At 33.6% G+C, this 26266-nt stretch overlaps 1 protein-coding gene across 2 annotated transcripts in view; it reads left to right on the top strand.

Moving 5' to 3' along the window:
• LOC124372737 (ubiquitin carboxyl-terminal hydrolase 34) overlaps positions 1–26266 on the top strand; it is a 145936-nt gene that overhangs the window by 56243 nt on the left and 63427 nt on the right. For both annotated transcript variants that reach the window (XM_046831156.1, XM_046831150.1), the window contains exons 23-32: positions 4519–4737; positions 8527–8623; positions 10655–10827; positions 11848–11967; positions 14286–14449; positions 15317–15407; positions 16831–16951; positions 17156–17343; positions 20001–20169; positions 22744–22976. In XM_046831156.1, coding sequence (XP_046687112.1) covers positions 4519–4737; positions 8527–8623; positions 10655–10827; positions 11848–11967; positions 14286–14449; positions 15317–15407; positions 16831–16951; positions 17156–17343; positions 20001–20169; positions 22744–22976 — 1575 coding nt within the window. The remainder of the gene's footprint in view (positions 1–4518; positions 4738–8526; positions 8624–10654; positions 10828–11847; positions 11968–14285; positions 14450–15316; positions 15408–16830; positions 16952–17155; positions 17344–20000; positions 20170–22743; positions 22977–26266) is intronic.

Genomic DNA, 26266 nt, shown 5'->3' with positions numbered 1-26266 from the left:
TGGATGCTCCAGCAGCCAGCTTCTTAAGGAGGTCTTGAAGTTCTTCTCTGGAAGCTTTCTTAGGTAGTCAGGTAGATTGTTAAAGAACATGGCTCCTTTATACGATGGTTTTTTCTCGAACAGAGTCAGATGATGAGGGTCAAGGAGGAAGTTGTTTCTATGTCTGGTGTTGTAGGGGTGGATGTCGCCAGTTCTTGCATGCCCTGTTTTTGTGGCAAATAAGATCGTCTCTAGGATATAGAGCCTATGATCGTCAGTATTCCTAGATGTCTGAAAGCTGCTCGGCATGAGTCCATTGGTCCTAATCCACTTAGAGTCCTGACAGCCCTTTTTTGTATAACGAGCACCCTTTTAAGATTTCCAATTGTTGTACCTCCCCAGGCTATCAGTCCATATCTAAGATGATTCTGGGAGCCCGTCATATTGGTTTGGGTTAGGTGTAAAGACTAGCTGTTGGGTCTTTGAGTCATTTAAGACTAAATCATTGGAGGTGGCAGTATTGCTTAGCCACATTATATGCAACAAAAGAGTCTATATCTAGCTGTGCTTTGTTCTTAATTTGCTAAAATCAAAGCTGTGTCGTCAGCATACATTACAACTTCACAGTGGTTTTGGAGATAATTTGGGAAGTCATTTGTTAGGAGAATGTACAAGACGGGTCCAAGCACGGAGCCTTGAGGTACTCCTCTGCTTATGGTAGTGGCTTAGATTTTACTTTCGTCACAGTGTTTTTCTCCAAGTAAGTAAGTTGTACTACTTGTTTCCTGTTTCTCAAGTAGCTCTTAAACCAGTCAAGTTCCTTGTCAATGACTCCAAGAGAGTGTAACTTTTTCAGTATGAGTTCATGATCAAGGCAGTCAAACGCTTTACTAAAATCCAAAAAATATCCTTGTTGCAATTTGTTCTTTTTCCAGATTGTCAATGATTTCTTCAATTAGTTGAGCTATTGCTGTTGAAGTTGATTCTGTCTTTTATAAAACCGTGTTGTCTAGGGGTGAGAAGATCGTGTGCTGCTTGAGGTGGCCCAGTAGTCTATTTTAGTATTACTCGCTCCAGTATTTTAGAAAAAGTAGAGATTAGGGAAATTGGCCTGTAGCTGGTGGCTTCAATTTGTTGCTCCACATTTGAATTTCGGATAGATTTTTGCGAGTTTTAGTTCATTTGGAAATATTCCTTGTGAAAGTGATTTATTAATGATGTGAGTCAGGTGGGGGTGTGATTATTTCGTGTTTGCACTGTTTGATCAATTTTGATGAAATCTCATGCTCCCCTGCTGATGTTTTTGCTTTTAAAGAGTCAATGATTTTTCCAAATTTTCTTGTTTGTTGGTTTCAGAGAAGGCTAGGTTTTGGTGTTTGAAGTGTTTGGTTGTGATTGTTTGGTGCTATTACAGGTGTCGATGTTTCCATTTCTGAGGAGTGTTTCGGTCAGCGACTGTAGCAAAGAAGTAATTTAAATGATTGGCAATAGTTATTGGAAAGTCAACGATTTCTTCCTCTATTTTTTAGGCATTCTAGTGGATTTTTTGAAGATTTTTCTTTTCTTTCATTATTTATTACATTCCACACAGCTTTTGATTTGTTGTCCGACTGTTCTATGAATGTAGAGTTGCGCTGTTTACGAAGAGTTTTGAGTTTTATATCATAACATTTTTTTCCTTCGAGCTGTTTCTTTTTTGTCATCAGGGTGGCCAGTAATGATTTTTTTATTCAGTGCTTCTAAGTATGATAATTTTAGGGGCCTGAATTTCATTGTCCATATATTTTTGTAGGGGTTTGCTTTTCTTCTTTACTATCTTGAGTTGGACATGCTATGTTCAATGCGGTTTGTAAAATTTCCACTAAATGTTTTATAAGCAGTTTCCACATTCTCGGTGAGAGTGACTTTAGTCCAGTCTTGGGATTCCAGATTGTGCTTCAATTCTGTGCACTGTTCTTGCGTTAAACTGTCTTCTTTTTGTTTGGGTCAGTGGCTGTTTCGTAGAATCTGTGAGAATCGTACATAGTTGGGCCGTGTGGTCTGAGAGGCTCTCTGTGTTATTTTGGTAGGCTATATCCGTTTCTTTTATGTTCGTGCATATAAAATCTATAGAGGTCTGGCTATGATTTGTTATTCTGGTTGCGGGTAGATGAAGTCTGCTCAAGCCATGGCTAAGGAGCATTTCATCCAGGTTTCTTCTGTCATTGCTTTCAATAAGATTGTCTACATTCACGTCCCCCATCACCAGTACCATGTCATTAATGGCTACAATTTTATCAAGTTCAGCTGATAAAATGTCTATTGCATTTTCTAAGTTGCTGCAGGGTGGTCTGTAGACGCTTAGCAGTTGTAAAAATCCTTGTCTCAGCTCAATTTTCAGGAGCATCGTTTCACAAATGAGTTCCGATGTATTGCTTGATTGATATTGATACTACTGTAATCTTGTTTTTTTAGTCTGAAGCTAGCAAAAAACAGCCACTCCACCTTTCCGGTGTTGCTGTCTGGTAAAACCACCTAGTAGACTGTAGCCAGGGATTCTTGTGTTTTCCCAACTTTTGATTACTTAAGCCGTGTTCTGTAAGAATTATTAAGTCTGGATTAGAGCTTTGTAGGAAGTATGTCAGTCTCTCGATTTTGTTCTGAAGGCCATCAATGTTTTGGTGAGCAATGATAAATTTGTGTTGTTTAATTTTTTCCTGTTACTGGTTTTAGTATTTGTACTATGGTTTCACAATCTTTGTCTTGGTTTTTTCTAAAAAAGTGTGTTGTTGGTTTGGAGCTTGACCTATAAAAGCTGTTGAGCATTGGTTTACTTGCCTTAAGTGTTATTTGATGAGTTGTGGAAACTAATTTGCATATTCCTTTTAAAGAATTCTATGTGTTCATTAAAGAAATCCTCTGTAGTCTGACTTGAAGGCCTTATGATGGCTGTTATAGGGGGTGATAGTTTCTTTGTAAAGTTTTGCAGCAGTACTGGTGAAAGAAGGATGTTCTTTGTTGCTGTTGGGAATGAATTGGTTGGGCTATTTCGGGGATGGGCTCATTGGTAGGGTGCTCAGCCTGGGGAGATGGATGCTTTCGTCTTCTGCACTTTAAGGGAGGCACTATATTTGGCTTTGGTAGATGTATCAAAAGCCTTAGAGAGAGATCAATAAAGATACTAGTAGGTTTTTCATCTTGATATATTAAATCGACTATTAGCTCTGAAAAATTAACCTGAACTCATTTACCTTTTCTAAAATCATGTTGCTTCCTATTAAACAGTTCATTGTGGTTTAAAAAGTTCACCAGTCTATTTAACATTGCTTTCTCAAGCACTTTTGATAGTTTGAGAAGGACTAATACTGGGCGGTAATTATTGGGTTCTGAATTGCTTCCTTTTTTATGTATTGGGTCCATTTTGGCAATTTTTAATTCAGAAGGGAAATCAAATTGTAAAAAATGAATTTATTAAATGTACTATTGGTTTTAGAAACAGTTTTATAGCAGTTTTCACTCATTTAATTGGAATTTCATCATAACCACTTCATTTATTTATTTTTAAGAGCTTTTTCAATCTGCAATATTTCTTTTTTGTTTACTGGCTTACACCGGAAACCCCTCTTAATACTACCCTTCACTAGTTTTTGGATCCATTTGGTTTACTCCAAAACTTGGTTGGGAACTATTTCTAAAATTATGAACTGCATTTACAAATTGTAAATTGAAAAAAATACTAACATTGTTTGAATAAGATATTTTTTCCATATTTTATGCTAAAATAATATTATCTCTAAAACTGTCTTTTTGATTTCCCATTTCCATGTTAATAATTTTCCGAGTTGTTTTCTCAACATTGGCAGAATTCTTGATTCTGTGATTATAAAATCCTCTTTAGCAATCAACTAATTTGGAGTTTAAAATTCTTATTTCTGACTTTAACAATTTTATGATTATTATTGCCCCAGTAACTGATTTGGCCATTCTTTATCCTTATTGATTCTAGCAATCCTACTTAAACTAATATTGGCATTGTTTCATTTATTAGATGATGAGTTATCCATTGATTTTTTTCTATACACTTCTTTTTAGTTTTAAACAAAACAAAAAAACAATATCTAAATATAGGGAACACTATCTGAACATAGAGAGATTTTTAATTCTGGATGGAGGAGTTCCTTTGTAATCTTACACATTTTCTTGTGAGTCATGTCAGAGTAATGTTTTTTCTATGGCTTTCGACCTCCAGTATGATGTGCAGCAGGAAACTTGTTTGAGCAAAATCGTTTTCTTTGTTTCTGTCGTTTTATTTTTCCGACATGCTAAAAATGTTTCATATATGACTGAAGCATTTTCTATTCAACAAACATTTACTTATGTTCCAACATCTATGTTGTGATCCTATAGTACAAATTTCTGTTCTCAAAAAAGCAGTCAGTTTGACAACTGAGTAGTTATTGTATCTTGTTCTGAAGGGCTAAAATTCAACCTCCTAATTTACTACAGTGTCGGATTTGGTGGGAAACTTTATTATACTGATTGTTTTATGGTTGGTTACAGCACCACATACCACACACCAAGGCTCAGGTTCTATCTCGCAGAGTGTGGGACATACTGACACTGTTGCCTACAAGTCCAACATTACTGGACGGTTTCCAGAAGCTGGACTGTGAGTCAAAGCTGCAGCACCTGCTTGACCCTGCGAGTCCACAGAAGCTTATGTACTCACTTTACATTGTCGAGAGCCTCAACAGGAACTCCAACCTGCATAAGAAGACGGTGAGACTTTCACACATCAAATTTTTTTTAATTTTGAAAACTAGGATGGATTTCCAGAAGGGTTTAAATATACAAATATAAATAAGTATAATATTATAAAATAAGTAATAAATATAATATAATTAAATAACCAACAATTTGTGAAAAACAATACTTTAAATACCTCTTGATAGAATCTGTTTTCATCCTGTACCTCCTTTAAGATTGTTAAACATTAACACATTAATCTTAAACATATTATTAGCTAAAGATAAATGGGAATCTATAAAGAGTGATTATGAAACCCAAATTTTTTAAAAACCGAGCATACAAGGAAGAAACTGAAAAAGAAATAATTTTGGTAAGACATAGATTATTAAAGGAGATAAATAGTAAAGAAAATATTATCAGTCAATTTGAAGAGGAAAGAAAACTGCATACTTTGAAAATTAAAGAAATGAATGATTTGAATAATGAGCACATACAAAAAATAAAATTGTTGGAAGAAAATAAACAAGAAGACAGGGAACCCTTGATCATCAGTCATGTGGAGACGAAAACTAGAGACAATTTCAATAATCAGGTTACAAGTGACGTCTAAATGCAAATATTTCTAGCTGAATTAAAAATACATAAAAGGAGGTATAAAGCCAAAACACTATAATACAACTACTAGAATCAGAAAAAAATAACTTGAAAATAAGTTAATTAAATATGAAAATAATGTAGACACTAATTGTATGTACTGTTTTCCTTCATGTGATGAATCATTAAAAACCTGAATTTAAAACAAATAATTAATAATGAACTCTACAAAAGAAAGGCAATAAACAACCTCCAAAATTGGTGAATAACAACACTACATCATATTAATATGCACCTTTATCTCAAATAAAATCAGATTTTTATTGTGGAACATTTTACAAGGCATAGCAAAAGTCAATTTTTTACTCCCTAAAATGTTGTCATGCACACCACAAGATATCTTATTCAAACATACAATTTGCATAACTTATAGATATATCCATTCAATCACCAATTATTCCCACTTCTAGTGATGGAGTCAGCCGGTCTTTTTAATTGGTGGTTTCCCAATCTTATGTCAAAAACTCATCAACATTATAAAATGATTGTAACACTAAAAAGGGATTAAAAATTTTTTTCAGCACCTTTAAAATTGGAGCGTTTTTTATTGATTCTGGTAATTTGTTGACGAAATGAACACCTGCCTGTGAAGGCACACACAAACACTGTTATTGGTGGATCCAATGATGTTGAGAAGAGGAGTTGCACATGGAAGATGTTGAGCACCTGTTAAATAATACCATACACACAAATCTGTTATTATCATCTTTGTCCTTAAGGCATGATACCTGAGTTGGATGATATAATTGCTTTTAACAGCCCTCTGATCTCTGAATTTATTGGCTCTGATCTAACTGACCCTTCAAAAACCAAAGGAGTATCCATTTATGGGCTGGTGACAAAACATACTTACAACTCAAAACCAGGTCTAAAGGATTATGACTCAGCCTTCGAAAATGTCACTAGTGGCTTCAAGCAAAGAGGTCTCAAGCAACTGATATGCTCACTAATGGGTTGTGTGAGAGACATTCCACGGGAACACTTCACCACAAAATTGTTCCAGTTACACAAGAGAACAGAAGCTGAAGTCCGGGTCATTATGTATAATGAACATTCTATTCAGGTTCTTAGAGGAGGATTCTCTTACAGTCTTTGTGAAGAACATGGAGGAGTGCCTTGTGTCTCAGATTGAAGAAACCACATCTTCACAGCTTCAAATATATACTCTTAATGGATATGATCTTCAGACTGCTCTGCATTTACCCAGTATGACTGCTATGAAAAAAATTGGTCTCATGTCTTCTACACTTGAGTTCCCACTATCTTTAGATGGGACTCTTCAAAAATCTGTAGATTGTAGTCATAGTTTAGACAATTGTGAATATGTTTTACAACAAAGCAAAATAAAAAAAAGCTAAAGTAATATTGAGCAAAAGTACTACAAAGTTGTTAGCAAGGTTCCTGGTTTGCTTCACTATAATAATAATATAATATAATATTCAGGGTATAACATTTTCTGAACTGGAGTTATTTTTATCAAATTGTACTTTTTTAACAACTTGTACTTTTGATGTTCAAGTGATATGTCTCAATAAACACACAGATTTCATCTACATTGTCTAAACAAAATAAATGCTGATGATTGTTTTAGGGAAAATTCTAGTGGAGGGGGGTCTTGTATTTGAACCAAAACTAATTTAGATGTAATTCATGTAAGCCTTTCAAGCTTAAATGAACTAATTATTTTTGAGTGATCCTTTATTAAAATCAAACCATTAACCCTTTCAGTGCCAGACTTTTTTTGGAAGTTAGTAAATAATGCTAAAGGTGCTTTTGCAGGTGTTATCCAAAAGTGCCATGCTATTTTTAGCAATTTGCATACGGTTGTTATAAAATATTGTAACTTTGTTACTTATTGGTGAATTGTTATAATTTTGTTTGTACAAAAATGTGTATATTAACTCTAAATATACAAAAAAACTGCTTATACTACAAGAAAAACAATAAAATCTAAAATTTCTTTTTTTTCTTTTCAGGTTTGATACTCAAATAAGTACCAAAAAATTTTTCTCACACTCAATTAAGTCAAGCACACTAAACGTAATAGCATTTTTAACGCCACTCACTTTTTTATTAGGAACTAAAATGCAGATCTTGATTAGCAAATGTGCATTTCCTTTACTACTTTTCTTATGAGTGAGCCATAATAATAACTATAAAACACTGTTGGGTAGAGCAAAAAAAGAATAGGCCTGACATGATTTTGGCTATTTACAAATATTTTCAATATCAGAGAAATATCAGTGACAAAGTTGTAAATTAGATACTCTTCCTCCACTACTCATCTGAGAATATTTTCATTCAGTGGGGACCTAGAACGATAATACTTCACTACATGCCTAAATTACACACACACACACACACTATTTGGTTATATTATAATTATCAACAAATTTATACATAACCACGACATTCTAACAAAGCACTCACCGAAACAAGAGACTGACAACTATGAAAACAAAGCGTTTCCACATTGACTTGACGACCTGCCAACTTGATTCTAAACTTTCGTCATAGTTACTAATTCATCAGCTGTGTTTGTGCACTGTATAACATGCTTAACGGACAGTATATTTATTTTTTAGTTCAAATTGAATTTTTTGATTCACGGTAAAAACACAATGTAGATTTTTAATATATTTTCCTTAAAACGTCTGGTTTACCATTTAATTTTAAATTTATTTATTTTTTACCTGTAAATGTTTTTAATGTTTTTTTTTAATAAAAGACTTTGTGTAATAGTATGTGATCTAAACAAGGGTTATATATAAAGGTGTAGATTTTTAAGAAGGATTTGTAAAATGCTCAGTAAGCACATATATTTTGAAATTATAGAAGGCTTCTAGATTTTATAAGTATTTTATTAACCTATATTACAGAATCACCTAATTTTATTTTGTGTAAATGTTTATATTGAGAGTAAATAAAGCTCCTTCATAATGAAATTAAATAGTAAACACTCACTCAGCTCCACATTTAATTGTTCATTTACAAACCATCTATTATTATTTTTGCACATTTAATTTATTTGGTGTGATATCAAAATAAGAATGAAAGCTTTGATCTAAAGTAGTTCAGCATTAATTTTCCAGTCTCATTCATTGCAGTGCTCCTGTCATTTTATGGAAAACTGATTAATTCTTCATAATGGTATTTGTACGCCAGGTGATTGGTGATGAAGAGAATACGAATGAGAGCCCTTGGAGTGAAATGTTTGTACAGAATGGAGGCTTGCGCCATTTGTTTGATATTTTCATGTCAGGTAAGTGCTTTCCAGTATTTGTTTTATTATCTGTTATCTTATTGGCTAAATGTTAGCATATCATATCACTTAGGGGGTTGTAACAATTTCTCCTTTGTCTGTCGGATTGCCCGCACAATATCTCGAAAATTAATTGAGCTATAGACTCAAAAGTCTTTGTTTAGTATTTATAAATATACAATAAATGGTGTCAATTACATTAAAACTACTATTAACAATGTTACTTCATACAGTAAAACATATAATATATAATAAAATAATTGTAAAAAAACTTAAAAAAAAATAATTACCAAAAACACTATTGTGTGTTTATGAATTATACTTACTGACTGTCCTAATGAATATAATTCATCTAGTGAATAATAAGCATGCTGCAAAATAAAATCTTTTAATAATCATTTATTTCCTTTATTGCTTTAGAAATATAGTTTAAACAATTTTATTCCAGCATAGGTGGTGCCTTTCTTAAGTTTTTCTAGGTTATGATGAGGTAATATAATAGTGTTTTTGTTTATGGTATTATAAAACTGTACCTCTTTAAAAGTTTTAAAATTGAGTTTGTGATTTTTAACACAAATGATTGCATTAAAAATATACTGGCTATACTCTGTCAATATTCTTAAGTTGGTAAAATGTTCTTTGACTGAATCATCACTTCTTAATCGCAAGATAGTTCTCAGACCTTTTTTGAAGGCTCAGAATTTTATTTAGATTTGATTTGAAGTCCAGCCATAGACACTTATTCCATAGGATACATGTAAGTGAAAATGAGCAGAAATACAGTTTGAAGCATTGATAAATTATAGAGAAATGATAATCGTTGTAGAGCATAAATACCTGAGTTAATGTTATATATACAGTAATCAATATGTGAGTCCCATGTAAGAATTTTATCCACATGTAGACCTAAAACTTTGATTTTTTTCTGTTTCATTTATAAATTCATTATCAATACAAATGTGAATTTAAGAAATGTTCGTACTTTGTTTTGATCCAAATGAAATGATGTTGGTTTTTTGCATGTTTAGGATGAGTCCATTATCTATGAAAAATTTCTCAGTTCAATAAATGAGGTCAATTCCAATTCTAAGCTGGTTTTACTGACATGATGATGTTTGAGTCGTCAGCATAAAGATACAATTCGTTTTTAATTCCATCTATTTTAATAACACGACACGCGTGTCTTGAATGTAACAAATAAACAGAAGAGGCCCCAAAAATTGACCCCCGGGGAACCCCATATTAAATTTTTTGTAATTTAGATTGAAATTTTGAAATTCTATTATTCTCAGTTTGAGAAATATCTACGTACTGCTGCCTATGTGTTAAGTATGACTTAAACCAATTCAAATCATTATTTTCGATTTCCATGTCTTGTAATATTTTAACTAATTTACTGTGTGAAATGCTATTGAACGCTTTTCATAGATCCATGAATATTCCTGCCATTTATTTTTTTTATCAATGGATTCAATTAGAGATTCGGTATAGCTTACAAGAGCTGTGATTGTTGATTTATTTTTACGAATACCATGTTGTTTCTTATCAAAAAGATCAATTTTCATCAAACTCATTAACAAATCTGTAAACATTTCACAAACAGATTCCAAAGTCTTCTTTTGGCTTCCAAACAGGCAAATCATAAATTTTCTTGTTTTCAGCTCAACTTGTTCCAAAATTATTGATATTAGTTCCTAGCAGATCTGCCAGATCACAAATAAAAAATCCTAAACCATTCTTTTACAATTGTCTTAGGTATATTTTATAACCATTTGGGTATTATTATGACACATGATCAAAGGCTTTCTGTATCATTCTAATAGGAATTATAGTGGCCAAATTAGTTTTGATTAACTTATAGGCAAACTTTTTTGATCAATTCACTGTGGAATGTGGCATATGCAGAAACCCCTTATAGTGTGAATCTCTTGCTCCAAACTTAAAATATACCTGGAGTGCAGATACTTTCCAGATTAACCAATAACACTCTGTACTATACTGAAAATATAATCACATAAAACTGACTTTCAGGGGTGTTGCAAGTGCCTGGTGGCAGTGAGTGGCAGCAGGACTGTCTGGCGTGTTTGCTCAAGCTGCTATGTCAGTTAGGGATGACTCACACAACTGATGACTCAGCCACCAACAAAAACAAACGCAAACGCTGCACCAAGTCTGACAAGATGGTCATACCTAAACTCAGTCAGGTGAATAAAGCATTGTATATGCATCGTTCATTTACATATAATCTGTTTTCATAAAAAGACCACACAATTAATATTATCTGAAATATTGTAGCTATGGTGGGAAGGGTTAATTCAGTATGAATGTTGAGTTTAGCTCCAGTTCACCTTCCTCTTAGTGCAGTGTCTAGAATCTGATGCTATCGTAGAGTTGACTCATGGAATCTGAGACTCAAAAAAAGTCGGCAACAAGCTCAAAATGAACTCCACATCGTTTCGACATCAGAGACACAACGAGTTCATTTTGAGATTCGACGAACATGACTAGGTATTACCTAAATATTACTAAATGTTAATAAAAACAATACTTTTCTAAATTGTTTATTTTTTGGATGAGGCCTTTCGAAACCAAAGGTTTCATCATCAGGTGACTCCACAAATATTACCTATTACAAGAACATGTTATACTACAAACACAGTTTTTTGTGTCATATGTGTCATTTTTTGGTTAGGGTTTTACAATACTTTGTCTAAGAGTGTTTTGTGTTCTAAAAATGTTAACAATCAAACAAATCTTAACCAATTAAATTTTACATATGCCATGACATGAGGTCTAGGCCCAAAACAGAGCCTGAGACAGGTGCATTTACCCTTCCTGTTTCCGACCATCGCCTTCCTATGCTCTTGTTTCAGATGAGGCTGCGATTCCACAGAAAATGCCAACATAGATTTGATTTTCTTGTTAGTGATCCACTCTCGCTTGTGCGGATATCATGTGTTTGCGCATTGACAATACCTGGATTCAATTTTCTCCTGTTTGGACTTCAAGCTGTTGTGGCATATGATAATTTTTAAAAATTTTTATTCTTTTAGTGGCAGTACATTGCAATGTAATAACAAAAGTTACCCCCACTCTGTTGTTAAGCTACACACCTACTCCTTTATTGTATTAAGCTTTTAATAATAATAATCTAGAAATCGGATTTTCAATGTAATCTAAAGAATTTGATGTGTTGTGTAATATATAGTGTTTGTGATATGTAGCCGATGGTCCAGCTGATGAACATAGAGACTGTGATACCTAGACTGACCAGTATACTATATGAAGCCTCCATGCCCAGGGATCCAAACCACTACAAGACCGGCTTCTGGGGGAGAGCTCAGGTGAGTAGTCACTCTGGTGGACTAGAAATTATTATGTGATTGGAATTGTGGATAAATATGATCCAGTGTTAGCTCCAAAAATGTTAATATTAACATTAACAATAACAATAACAATAACAATACTTAGACTAACAACATTATTATAAGGGGGTTTTTTCTTTATTTAATGAGAAACCATTAGTACTAAACCACTAGAATTAAAACCAACTAAATTTTCAAGAACATTAAAATCTTTACTACAACACAGAAAAGTTGTCATGACCATACAAAAGTGAATCACATTCTGAATTACTACGAACGTCATTAATAGCTATCAGAAAAAGAAAGGACTCAAAATGGAAGGATAGTTTTTCAAAAAGAAGATTGTGGTTCATACAATCAAATGCCTTCCATAGGTAATAGAATGTGGCTCATGTAAAAGCCCTTGACTCAAAAGCAGCAAGAATTTGTTGTATAAGAGAACCTATGGTGATTATGGTACATCTTTCCTTCCGAAATCCAAATTAAAAATTAGTTAATAAACCATGAGTTCCAAAATAAGTGCTCGCTTGACTGAAAATAATGTATTCAAACACTTGAACCAGAACAGGAATTGTGAAGATGGGATTATAGATTTTAAGTTCAGTTTTATTATCTTTTTGAAGATGAGACATTAGACAATTTTTCGATAATCTGGTAAAACTCGCTCTGTAAGACAGCAGTTTATACAAAGTAATATGATAACATACACCTATTATAATTTGATTGAGAGAGTTATTAGAGAGATCATATATCATTACTATAGTAGTTTTTAAAATTATACACAGATTCAGAAAAAACATCACAATTAATATTGTTCTATCCCAAAGTAAGACAGCATCAGTTCTATTTGCTTCAACAACTGGACTTGCTGTAAGACTGACTATTTTGAAATTAAAGTAGGTTATAAGTATTTTATTAAACTGTAATGTTATTTATGTCAAATAACAAAGATGCCATAACCCTATCTTGTACGAACAGAGACAAGCTGTAGGACACACACTGTTTTCAGTATAAACGGAGAGATACCCACACCTTGATTAACTACACAGCAACACCTTGATTACTTGAAGTGCTGCATTTTGTGTTTTAATTGAAACCTTCAACTTCAGTTTAGACGTAAAACATTGCTCTGTTTAGTTTATATTTTTCATGCATTTATTTTTATTTCTCCGTAGTTATTCCTATTATTTTAGTACAGATGCAAACACCCAGCAGGAACAAATCTTTCTGTAGCCTAAATTTTGTACAATACAATAGTGTAAGCACCACTAGAAATTCCAAATACAAAGCACTTATTGTGAATCTACAGTTTCCTGTAAGTATTTTGTCAACTTGTTCCACAAGGCCGTTTTTAGTCCTTGTGTTCTTGACCTCCTTCATCATGCATGTCAATTCAGCCATTTTTAAGCCTTCCACACCATTCACTCACATTTCTCGTGTTTTCTCCGGAAATACAAACTACAAGCTAAATGTTATGAACTAAACTACAATAATTTGTCAAGTTGATTATCTATGTTCTGTTTTTCAAACACAAAGTTCATCAAAAACATGTTTTAGTGCTCAGTAATACTTCTGGTCAGCTGTCCACACAATAGACGCAATAAAATTGTGGCGATGTACTTGCAAAATTATGTATAAAAAACAAATTACAAAAATATTTACAAAACTATGACAATTTGTCTATCTCTATGTTTTTTCTAACAAAAAATATGACATGAACGTGTTAGCAGTCGGTGATTTGTGCACTGCACAATCAAGTGTCATCCACAAATAGATGCAGTAGACTCACAGAGATATACAATACATAAAATATCGCCATGCTAGAATGGTGGAACATGAACATGACTTTTATCCAATAATTAGTGATGGTGGAGAATATTGACAGATTTTATTGTCGAATATTGTCAGTGGATTCTTGATTTTTAATTGTGTGAATTCGAGATATGTCTTACACATTACTAATAGAAACATAAAGATTCACAGAAACCAAATAAACATAATTATGCATAAAACCCATTCTGTCCCAAGATAGACATTCTAACCGGCAACAATTATTGATGCAACTTACATTGCATGTATTAGTTGTCTTTTTCAGTTCAATCTTTACCCAATTTCTAGTTTTTGAGGTTTTGTTTTTAGCATATGTTAATTCTGTCATGGATGTTGTTTAGACAAGTGCCATCAAATAATTGTTTATTAAATTCAGATAGTTTGTGTGTAAACATTATCTGCTTATATTAATTTGCTGGCATGAAAGAGATTCTGAACAAATAGACATGTGATTGTGATGTGTACAGGTGGTGCAGTATGCGATGGCACTGATTGTGTCATGGGCATACACTGTGAGTGGTGTCCGCGAGGCACTGTACGCAGAGGAACAGTTCCACACATGGCTGCGACGACTGGTGCTAGAGGAACCAGAACCTTGTGTGCGGAGAGAGGTCTGCATGGCTCTCTACAGGTATGAAAGATATACACATACTCGCATAACAAAAGGGTCGCATAGTGAAAACATTGATTCACCAGTTTAGCTGTTGCTTTTTGTGAAATATAGATAAGAATAATGGATATATTGTTAGTATCTAGTTTTATAATTTCTAAATAGTTTCACTTTGAATAATACTTTAATTTGAACGATGTTTTCTAAGAAATTTAGTTTACAAAATGAGTCTATAGTTATTTATTTATTCAAAAGACATTTATTACTATTTCAATTATTTGAATTTTGTATTACCAGTAATTATTTATTTAACTTATGATGTATTCCACTGTGCTATGTTCAAGCATATTTATTATACGATGTTATAAATACTGTATTAACGCGTTTACAACAACATCTAATTACCGCAATGTTTTATTTGCCGTCCAATTTTTCAATAATAATGGCAAAAACACAAAATTGTTTTTTTACGTTATACATCTAAGTATAATGAGAAAAGTATATAGGTTTCACAATTTTACACAAAATAAATTATTTCAATATGTTTTTTTCAATCTTCCTCTGTGTACCCCGAGGATGCCTAAAAATTCAAGCAATCGTGTGGCCGACAGGGTACATGGCAGTTTGAGATATTTATTTTATTTATTTGAGTGCGGGAATAAAATTTAACAAACAGGGAAACAATAAAAACGCAATAAGGAAATGCATAGCAATCTGTACCCAGTCAGGTGCAAGATACGCTTTACAAAAGCTCGGTGTGTACCCAATGGGTTTTATCAACCTGTTTGTTTTTTAAATTATTCTTTATTTATCTGGTGTTATTTTTATTGTTTGCTTGCACGATCACAGTCAGTATTTGCATTAATGTGATTCTTTCTATGTTTACAGGCTGGCAGCTCCCCCTCATGCTCCCTCCATGTTGACTCACCTGCTAGGTTTGCTGGACAAGGCCGAAGTGATGAGGCCGGCTAAACAGGAGGTAAGTGTACTCTACTGTTATAGACCAAGTGAAATCCTAAAAGTTATAACTATTCGCCTTAAAATACTCTCACAGTTAACATAGAAAAAACTACATCTACTCCACCTTTTAGTTGATTTGAAAAGTAAGAAACCACTTTATTAACAATCAGCTGTCCCAAAATCTGTCCTTGGTTCTACCAATTGCTTGGAAAAGAACTATGAATCAATAACAAAATCCCAATTCCTCTCTCCTGGCAGGCAACTGTCCACTATCAAAGTGCAACTTAGTTTTTGCCATAATTTTATATATAGTTTTTTCCACTTTAAAACCAATATGAAAAGTGATACATTCTGATATATGTATCAGTTTTCTTTGAAAGGTAAAAATGTGGTCTGTGTTTAGTTACAAAAACACCTGTTTTCTAAAATATATAGAAAAGGTTCTGAATCCAGTCTCACAGTTAATCCAGACAATAAAACTTGACACAAGGATCATTAATAGTAAGATATACTGTCTAAGGATTAATTGAGCTTGTTTTACAATAACTCTTTGAGATCAATGGGCCTCAATGGGTTATTAATACAAGATGAAATGCAGACCAAACTTTGGGACACTTTTCGTTCACCCTACAGCGATAACATCCTGGCCCAGAGAGGGACTTTCAGGATTGATGTTCACCATATAGACTTTCACTTTCTATATAGAAGTAGTAGAAGCAGGGTTTCACACTAAATTTCAACACTAAGTTAAATCATTTACAAGTTATCATGTATATAAACCAGCCTGGGTACCAAAGTTTTGTTCCAAGTCTTTTCCATTAATTAGGAGATCCAGTGCCTGCTTCGTTTAATGTTGATCTAAAGCAAAGATAATGCAGGTCCAAATCTTGTCTGTGAGTAAAGCACTCACTTTATCAGTATTGATAACATTGCACTTACTGACTCGTCTTTTTCTATTCAGTAAATTCTGTTTGATAAAATCCTCGCACAAGCCAGTGATTCATGAAGTCAGCCAGAGTAAGTCTGACCTTTTCTTTATAAAAAATCTGTCAGTTAATGCTCTTTAGAAATGTTCATTTAATTTTTAGGAGTCCCAGTTTAGCTTCAACTCTTGACTGTTGTCTGTCTGTGTATCTGAATTCACTATATTTAGACATCTTTGCCCACTATAGGTCTCTACATGATTGCAGATTGCATTAGATTTTTAATGTCCATTCCCATTTATGAAGTTGTTTAAAGTCGTTTTAGAAAGTAATTTAGGTTTCTAGGCGAACTATTTTAACTCCCTCAGTTAGCAGTCTATTATGCATGCATTTTATGTGTTAACTCTAATAATTTGGTATAGGTCTCCCAAGTTAACAGTGCCCACTAAATAATGTTCATAATGTCACTTGGTTTGCTGGTGTCTTTGATTTCAACTAACATGGTATGAATTGCGACAGGGTCTCCACTTGCAAGCAGTACCTGAAGATGGGAAGGAGCCATATGGACCGGCTTGCAGAGATTACTTCTGGCTTCTCTGCCGTTTAGTGGATAGCCTTACTGCTGATGATATCTCTAAAGGTCTGGGTTTTTAGAATAGTTTTAACTGTTGTTTAAACTTTTTTCATTTTTTAACTGTTCTAATTTAAAAACTGTCTTTAAAATGATTTATTAGAAATTGGTATTTACAAGAAGCTAAAAGGAAACATTTAAAAGTCTTTTTCCTCTATTAAGAATTGTTAAATAGTCCAATTTATTTTATAGAATAATATTATTTTTTTACAGAAGTCGTAGACCTAGAAAATCTAGCTAGCCGAGTGTACAGGTCCATCCTTCAGCGAGAATACTTGGAGACGAGGCACAATACTGTGGAAGATGATGGGCTGATAGGTCTCCTCAACCTTATGAGCAATATCCTTAAACATAATCCCTCTTTTAAGACTGGCAAGGAGGGACAGGCACTTCTCAACGAGGTATGGCAATAGACTAAAAGATGTCTTTACTTTAATTCTAAAGCAATATCCTATAGCATAATAATTTTATAGTGGCTAGAAAATACTGGGAATAAACTGAAAAATAGGACTATATTTTTAATTAATTTGAGATCAAAGTGAATACCAATAAAAAACCAAATTTTTAGATTTGATATATGTGAATAAAAATATTAACTATATAACTATCTGATGAATAATGACATGTTAACATTAGTAAAATAAATTGAGCTAGTATTGGACTACTGAATTGAACAATAGCATTTATAAACCTGTTGATAATGATGGAATAATTTTCTCCCGGTGTTATTCAGAATACTAGAGAATGAAGAGTCTTACTGGAACTTTTCTGTGACTTGGCATCTGTGTGTCACAGGTTTGTCAACTTTTGTAAATCTATTGGAAAATTGTATGAGGGATAGAAATGCTCTCCTTATCATACATAGGTCACCACATTCAAAACTGGTGTATGAGGAATATCCTCAGGCATCAATCTTAGAATCAAGAATCAAGAACTTTATTTTCCATTAAGTAAACAAGTCACAATAGGCATCGTCAAGAAGTTATAAACAAAATTAAGGTGTCAAGTCCAACATATCACAGTTCATATACTCTTTTGCAGTATAAAATGCTTTCTTCTTAAGCCACTTAGCAATAGTACAACTAAATTTATTACAAGGAAGTGACCTGATGGACATCGGCAGTTTATTGTATAACAAGATTTGTTGAAACTTAAAACTATCTAAACACTTATTAAGCCTAACATTAGGTTTAACAAGATCTTTCTTTTGTCTAGTATTGTAATCATGTATTGAATTTGCTTGATTAAAATTACTAATGTTTTTCTTAACATAAATCAGGTTACAGCTAATGTAGATACATGCAAGAGTCATAATATTAAGTTGTTGAAAAGTGTTTCTACATGAAGCCGACATGGCTAGTCCGTTTATTATTCTAAGAGCCTTCTTCTGCCAAATAAAGGCTCTTTTTGCTGAACTAGAACCACCCCAAAGACGTATACCATAGCTCAGATGTGCATGAAAAAGGCCAAAGTATATCATGACAAGAACATCCAGATTCACGCAATCCTTCAACTTTCTTAAAAGATAAGTAACTCTGGACAGTTTTTTACAGAGATGATTAACATGTTCGTCCCAACAGAGTTTGCTGTCTAAATGAATACCAAGCAATTTTACAGGTTTGAACAAGTCATAGTCTACATCCGATAAATGGTTCTTTAAAGTAAATATTATTTGTTCAGTCTTAGTATCATTTATTAACAGATCATTAGCAAGAAACCATTGTTTTGCTTGTTTTAATGAATGTTTAAGTTGAATTTTCACATCTAAAATATCCAAACCAGAGTTAGTAATGGTTGTATCATCTGCATATAGAACAGAAAAAGATGAAACATTATAACTAAAAATCATTAACAAAAATTAAAAAAAGAAAGGGTCCCAGTACTGAACCTTGTGGTACCCCTGCTGAAACATTTAAAAATTGAGAATCTTTGTCTTGTATACAAACTATTTGTTTTCTATTTGTAAGGTAACTACTCAACAATTGCAGCTCTTTGTCCAAAATTCCATAATATTTTAGCTTTTTTGACAATAAGCCATGTGAAACCGTATCAAACGCCTTACTTAAATCAATCATACTTGCTCCTACTACCAGTTTATTTTCAAAACCATTGAGAACAAAGTTTACTATTGCTTCTACTGCATCACTAGTTGAATGGTTAGGTCTAAACCCAAATTGATAGGTGTATAGCAAATTATTATTTACAAAATATTCATAGAGTTGAGCTACAAGACATGACTCAATAATAGTACTTACTCCACCTCACAATACTACACAGTCTCAAATTGCAGCAAGAATTTTGCAATTGGAAAACATTATGTGGAATGGTTACTAAATTAAATCAAGACATCTTTATTCACAGATTATATCTTAAATTTAAAGAATAGGATTGCGTTCATTATAAATCCTAAAACTAACCGTATGTTATTTAGTGCCAATCATACTATATAGAAACATAAGTAATGTTCATATTGTAGTTTTCTGTATCAGTAAAGTTGTGTTCTTAAGTAAAGTTTCCTTACTCTATCACAAAACGTTTGGTGTGCTGTTACTGGTTGAATTTGTGAATTAGCTAGTGACATACATGGAGTGATTCTGATAACTTGTTTGGTAATGTAAAACTGTCAAATGCTTATGTAATATTAGTTTTACAACCATTTTAAGTAGAAAATAGTATTCTATTTTTAATGTATTACCAAATTTATATAAAAATATTCAAAGTGTATATCTTTTCTTAAGGTTATAAAATATAAAAGTAATGATTAATATTGTACTGTTGCCTAAATTGTTAGGCAAATCAGTTATTTCCTCATCTAAATTCAATCAGCAAAGAATTACCACGTACATACTATTTTCTTACAATAAATTAAATATTAGAAAATAGGACAACTTTCCTTCCTCCTCAAGGGGAGGTGTACTGGTTGGTCCTTACTTTTTTAAGAGAGGAGAGATAAAGAATATAATGAAGAAGGTTGATAAAGAAAGATTAAGATTCAGCAGAGGTTTTGTTAAGCAATTGTCCACTAATGGTATTAATCTTAGCTACGTTTTAATTTCAGGTATTCGAATTCTTGTTCGCCCTGCCTGACCCTAGTAACAGACACTTCCCCAAATGCAAGTCTCAAGCAGCAAGGTCTTCAGCCTATGATCTGCTCGTGGAGCTAGTCAAAGGTGCTCGTCAGAACTACAAACAACTCCATGAGAAACTTTTAGCACAACATAAACCTGGTATGTAATAATCTTCAGACCCAAATTTTCTATTAACACTCAATGCATTTCTCTAGAGTCAGGACTCAGAGGGACCTTAACAAGGCAATTCTGTTTTATTATGAACTTGTGTAAGAACCATTTGAATTATAGCTAAATTTAAAAAAATACATGTTTGGTTAACTGTATTATTTTGTTTTAATCTTGACCACACAGTAAACATCCCACTCTGCATTGACCAGTTGTTCTAAATTGTGAATGAACCAAACTTAGAAATTTAACCCCCAAGCTGTGATCCATTTTAGCCTTAATTAGCACATCTCATTTGTCCTTAGCACAGATTTGCTTATAATACAGGGTGTATCAATAAGAATCGTCCGATTTAATAAAATCATAACTATTCTGTTTGTTGAGCTAAATGCGCCAACAACGTTGAAAGATCTTTTAAAGTTTTACATGGTTCCCGCTAGGTAGCAGCAGCGCGCTTGAGTGAACGCCTACTTCATTTCTAGTGAAAATGGCGTCTGTACCACCAAAAGCATTTTGTGTTCTATGTTTTTCGCAGTGTGAGTCTGTAATAACTGTTCAGCGTGACTTTCTTAATAAGTATGGTGTTGATCCTCCTACATCACAGAGAATTAGACGATGGTATGCACAATTTCAAGAAACAGGTTTTCTGTGTAAAGGCAAGAAGTGGAGCGCGTCCGCCCTTGTTTCACATGCAGCCCTCAGAAATCTGTTCGCCGCGCTGCTTGACAGCTCAACATGCCTCCTTTGTCCGTCTGGCGTGTGTTGCGTCGACGATTACGCATGAAAGGATACAGACTTCAGATACTGCAAGCTCTTCGATGATGGACAATGAACATTTTGTATCGCGCATAGGTTTAGCAACGAGGCAAAATTTCATTTAAATGGAAAGGTAAACCGCCATAACGTTAGAATATGGGGCACAGAAAAACCACTTGAAATTGTGCAACATGAGAGAGACTCCAAAATTTAATGTGTTTTGCGCGGTTCCACGGGAAAAGGTGTACAGTCCATTTTTCTTTGCTGAGAACATTGTTACAGGAATAACAGTGTTCTCGATATGCTTGAGAATTATCTTTTCCCCCAATTGGAGACTGATTCGAACGACTTCATTTACCAACAGGACAGGGCACCGCCACATTGGCATCTGGCAGTCCGGCAATTCTTAAATCAAAGAATTCGTGACCGGTGGATCGGCTGCACTGAACAAAATGACGCATACTTACGTTTCTGGCCTCCAAGGTCACCCGGACCTTACTGTATGTGATTTTTTCTTGTGGGGTTTCATCAAAGACTCTGTATATGTGCCTCCACTACCAACAACAATGGATGAGCTGAAGAATCGCATTACAACAGCAGTGGAATCAGTAACTCAGGACATGCTCGCTGCAGGATGTGGGATTAATTTGAATATCGCATAGACATATGCCATATATCTAAAGGTGGACATATTGAATACCTTTAAAAAGGTATGAAAAAAAAAACTTTTTGAGTTTCCCTTTCAGCCAAAAAAATTAGTAATTGTATATGTTTACTACTGTTGGAAGTATAGACATGCCAAATCGGATTATTCTTTTTGATACACTCTGTAAATAAATATTAATATTTTCTTAGCAAATCATGATGAATTATACTGTGTTTTATTCATAAACATATACAGTATTGCATTAAAGTAAATCTCTGCGGTTATGTGTAAAATTGGAGTTTTATTATGGTCAGAAGTTAGAAAACTATTTATTGAAGTGTAACTTCTGTGGTGATGTTAGGACACTTTTTTAGTAGCGACTGCTTTAGCATATTTATGTCACCTTCAAACATCACACAGATTTTGAGCAGTACAATTCTTCACACAATAATACTGTAGTATATTATACTTAAATAGCAGTTTATTATCAGCTCAATCAATAATCAATCGTGAGCCATTGTTTACTTGATTCTTTTTCAAAACAATTTGTTTATCTTTTGTAAACTTCAACAGTTTTTGGGCTAGGCTCAATAAAATGTGTAAGGTTTCATCTAAGAACAGTCTTATTATTTTCATATTTATTCGCCTCACCATTAAACTTTGCCCTAGCACCGAGTGTGATTGTTTATATGTATATATTATGGTGAATACATATTTGTATAAATATACATGCATGTCTTTCATTCTTTGGTATCCCATCCATAGTGATTTTGCTATCGGCTGTTAATTTGTTTCATATTTCATATTATAATAATAATTCATAAAAATAATTTGTAAAGAGAGTACCCATAAATTACTCTATCAAACTTCATCATTTGAATTTCAATTAATAATAACTAAAAAATGTCATATTGCATACAATGATAATCTTACAATGATGATGCATAATCTTGAAAATTGTGCAGTTTTTTTATGCAACAAAGTTTATACTTTTTGATTATTTGGACTATCCCAATATTTCCTCTGTATTGGGAATAAAATATAAAGTGACAAACAAGTTAAGGGTTTCCAAGCATTGTCCACTCACACACTATTCAACTCTAGCCTGAATTGTAGTATAAAGTTTTATTTGTCTTAATTTTTGAAAACTCCTCTCATGGTAGGTCCACATTCTCCCTATCCCTGGGACTACTGGCCACACGAGGACGGTCGCTCAGACTGTGGCTATGTGGGCCTGACAAACCTGGGAGCTACATGTTACATGGCGTCCTGTATGCAGCACCTATATATGATGCCACAAGCAAGGGCTGAGATACTTCGTGCACAGGTGGACACCGCCAGCAGCAAGCATCAGCTGACCCTGCGCGAGTTACAGCGCATGTTTGCATACCTGTTGGTCAGTAACTGTCACATTGTGCAATTCATATGAATGTACATGATCTATGTTTGAGTTCTCTTCCCAAAGAGTAACCAACTGTATCAGGTCCTTTGTTGAGATTTTATATTTTAATTTGTATTTGAAATTTTTTATTGAATTCATTTAACTCTTGAACTTATATTAAATTTGTATTAGTTTTATTATATTCCTAAATTCTTTAAGTAACATTATGAGCATTTTACTACAAATTTGTATTATCTCCACATAACTTACATTTAACTATGTGGATTTTGATGATCAGCAATTTACCTATTAAAATCGTTTTACCTTATTATTTTATTTATTTATTTATTTAAATATTATTTTTAAATTGAACTATCAATTTCTGATTTAAACTTATTAATAGTGAGGAGATGTCCCATACAAGTAAAAACACACTAGGAGCTTAACATGTTCGCTGCGGGCGGTAACTCTGGTTACTGCTGCTACGCTGCGCTAGGAGCGGGCGATAACTGTGGTTACCACAGAGCCTTTGTTCTGAAATGAGTTCAGTGTGCGGCCAGCACTCGAGCTATCACAACGATGTATTTCTCACTCCTCTGGAGGTACTTTTTCCGCATTTTTATGGACTTCGTTTTCACATTAGACTTTTTCATTATTTTTTATGAATTTTTAAGTTTTTATAGTAGTAACTGATTGTGCAACACAATGGATGTTCCCCTTGGACCAAGTGGTGTACGATAACCAAGTTATAGACGTATTTGTAAATAATAAACGACTTTAGGGTGGGTTGGTTAGGATGTATATACACATTTGTATCAATATTGTATTTTAGTAAACTTATTTCTTCATTTTTATAAGCTTATCCTACTACAATATTTTTTGTAAAACTACAATAATTTCAAGTAAACATTTAATTACATTTTGTTCTAATTACTCACCACATATTTGTAAATAATAACTGAATTGGAGTGAGTTAGAGGAGATGTATATACACTTTTTCACATTTTTATAAACTTTTACATTCATTTTGGTTTACACACTTACGTATAAATATTGTTTATGTTTGTCTACAACGAATAAAATACAGTTCACCTAGCTATGATGTATTCATTTGAAATATTCCCGCTGCCATAAAAGGGTGTTCTCTAGTGCGAGCGGTAACTACAGTTACCAGCTGGCAAGGAAGACTGTCCTCAGAAACTAGCGGTAACCACAGTTACCGCTTGCCCAAAATGGTAGAGAGTGATCATTTTTGTGACTAATGAGTAATTTTCATATATTTCTATTATATTTCATCCAAAAGTAAGTAAAAATATATTTAAAAAATTTCAGCATATACGGAACTCTATATAGGGATTTTTAGCAGCGAACGTGTTAATCAGTGAAGTTTTTAGCATTCATCACAACAACCAGAAATGTCATAGCTTTCTCACTTCTCACATAACCTCAGCTTATCTAGAAGGAAGCTAACCTATAAAGAATCACAGTATTTCAATAACCTACCAGAAAACAGGATACAGGAAAGACTAAAGGTCGTTTCACACCGCGGTCACACTGTGTCACGTTACGTAACGTGACAGATTTTACAAAATATCTGTTTCCATAGATTTAAATGGTGTAATTCACACCGACCTCACAGACGTCAACAGACGAATCTGCGGAATCGCTCCAAGAGCGATCTTTTCGAAACATCTGTTGACGTCTGTCGCCTTGCGCATGCGCACTGGCTCGCTACCCCGCCGCGCGCATGACCAGACTGTCGCACAGTTTCGTGCTGTAACTCTTTACAAGAAGTTGGATTGCTATTTTTGTTATTTATTATGAAACAGTTAATTGATGCCGTCAGAACGCGTCCACTGCTGTGGAATACAGATTTGGAGGAGTATAGAGCCAGCAATTTAAAGGACACAGCATGGGGTGAAATAGCAGAGCAACTGGAACAAAATAGTAAGCAGTTCTAGTGGTTGATAGGGTGCACCCAGTGCGTTCGGTTTGTAACCGAATACAACAGCATGAGTTCCTCTTCACTATTCGAACTACTATCGCCGTCATCCAACCAAGGCACATTTTTAGTAAACGTGCTATCGCACCACGAACCACTTGCCATGTTACCTGCTTCAACTAAACCGACTGACAGAGCAGAAACAATGTCCCAGTATCTGACAGACGTCGGTGGCGGTGTGAACTGTACGTCTGTCACGCGACATCTGTCTCGTTACGTAACGTGACATAGTGTGACCGCGGTGTGAAACGGCCTTAAGACTTTAACTGCCACACCCTGTTATCAAGTGCCAAACAGCTGCTTACCCAACAGACTGGCAGCTGTAATATCATACACATTGGCCTCTAGTAGTGTTTATTTAAAGTACTACAAATCTACAGTATTGCTGTTTATTTGCTACTACACTCTGATGGTCGACTAAAGAACTACCATGAAAACACATGGTGAAGTCTTACCTTGAAAAAAGCTACCAATACTCTGTTATTTTTATGTTTGCTAACTAAATCCAACCAATTGTGTACTTCATTTTTTATTTTATATGTGGAATTTGATGAACCGTAGTTAACTGGAGGTGGAGTTCTATAAATAGATGTTATTGTAATATTATGATCAATTAAATTTATGAAGCAGCCTTCAAACTGAAAGTCATCATTGAAAAATATAAAAGATTAATGTTTACTTCAAAATTAATACCAGTTTTGACTAAGATGCATGATCCACCTCTAATGTTTGTTTTTCTTACAAAGTAAGATTCAAGTTTATACCCCTTTCACTTTTTCACAATTTCAATATTTAATTCATTTAGCCAGTATTTATTAAAACAAATAAGAGATATATATTTCCCTTCATTTTCAAGAAATATTTCAATGTCATTTATTTTACACATGAAACTTACTGTTACAAAACATAATCCAAATTCTATTCCTGTGATTAAATTTAAAAAGATCAAGTATTTTATTATCTGTACAAAATTGTTCCCTGTGAACAATATAATTATTTTTGACATGGAGTACAATTAAATTATCTAAATCTAAACCTTTATTTAACAATGTTTATCTGCAAAACGTCTACCACATTTAACTGGACATAAGGTTGTGTGTGTTTACATTAGAGATTTTATTTTCACTCATACTTTCACCATCACTGTGTCTGTGTATCTGTACAAATAAACCCTAAATATTTTTGCAATACATCCTGGTCTTGATACACACTAGATTACCTTATTGTCTACTCTGAATCATCACTGGCAATGAACCAGAAAACTACAAGTATCCATCTATCCTTTCAGTTTATAACTTCAACC

This window comes from Homalodisca vitripennis, chromosome 1 (assembly GCF_021130785.1).
Source record: "Homalodisca vitripennis isolate AUS2020 chromosome 1, UT_GWSS_2.1, whole genome shotgun sequence".
NCBI classification, from domain to species: Eukaryota; Metazoa; Arthropoda; class Insecta; order Hemiptera; family Cicadellidae; genus Homalodisca; species Homalodisca vitripennis.
The sequence above is the reverse complement of the archived record's forward strand: the minus strand, read 5'-3'. Positions and strand labels throughout refer to the sequence as shown.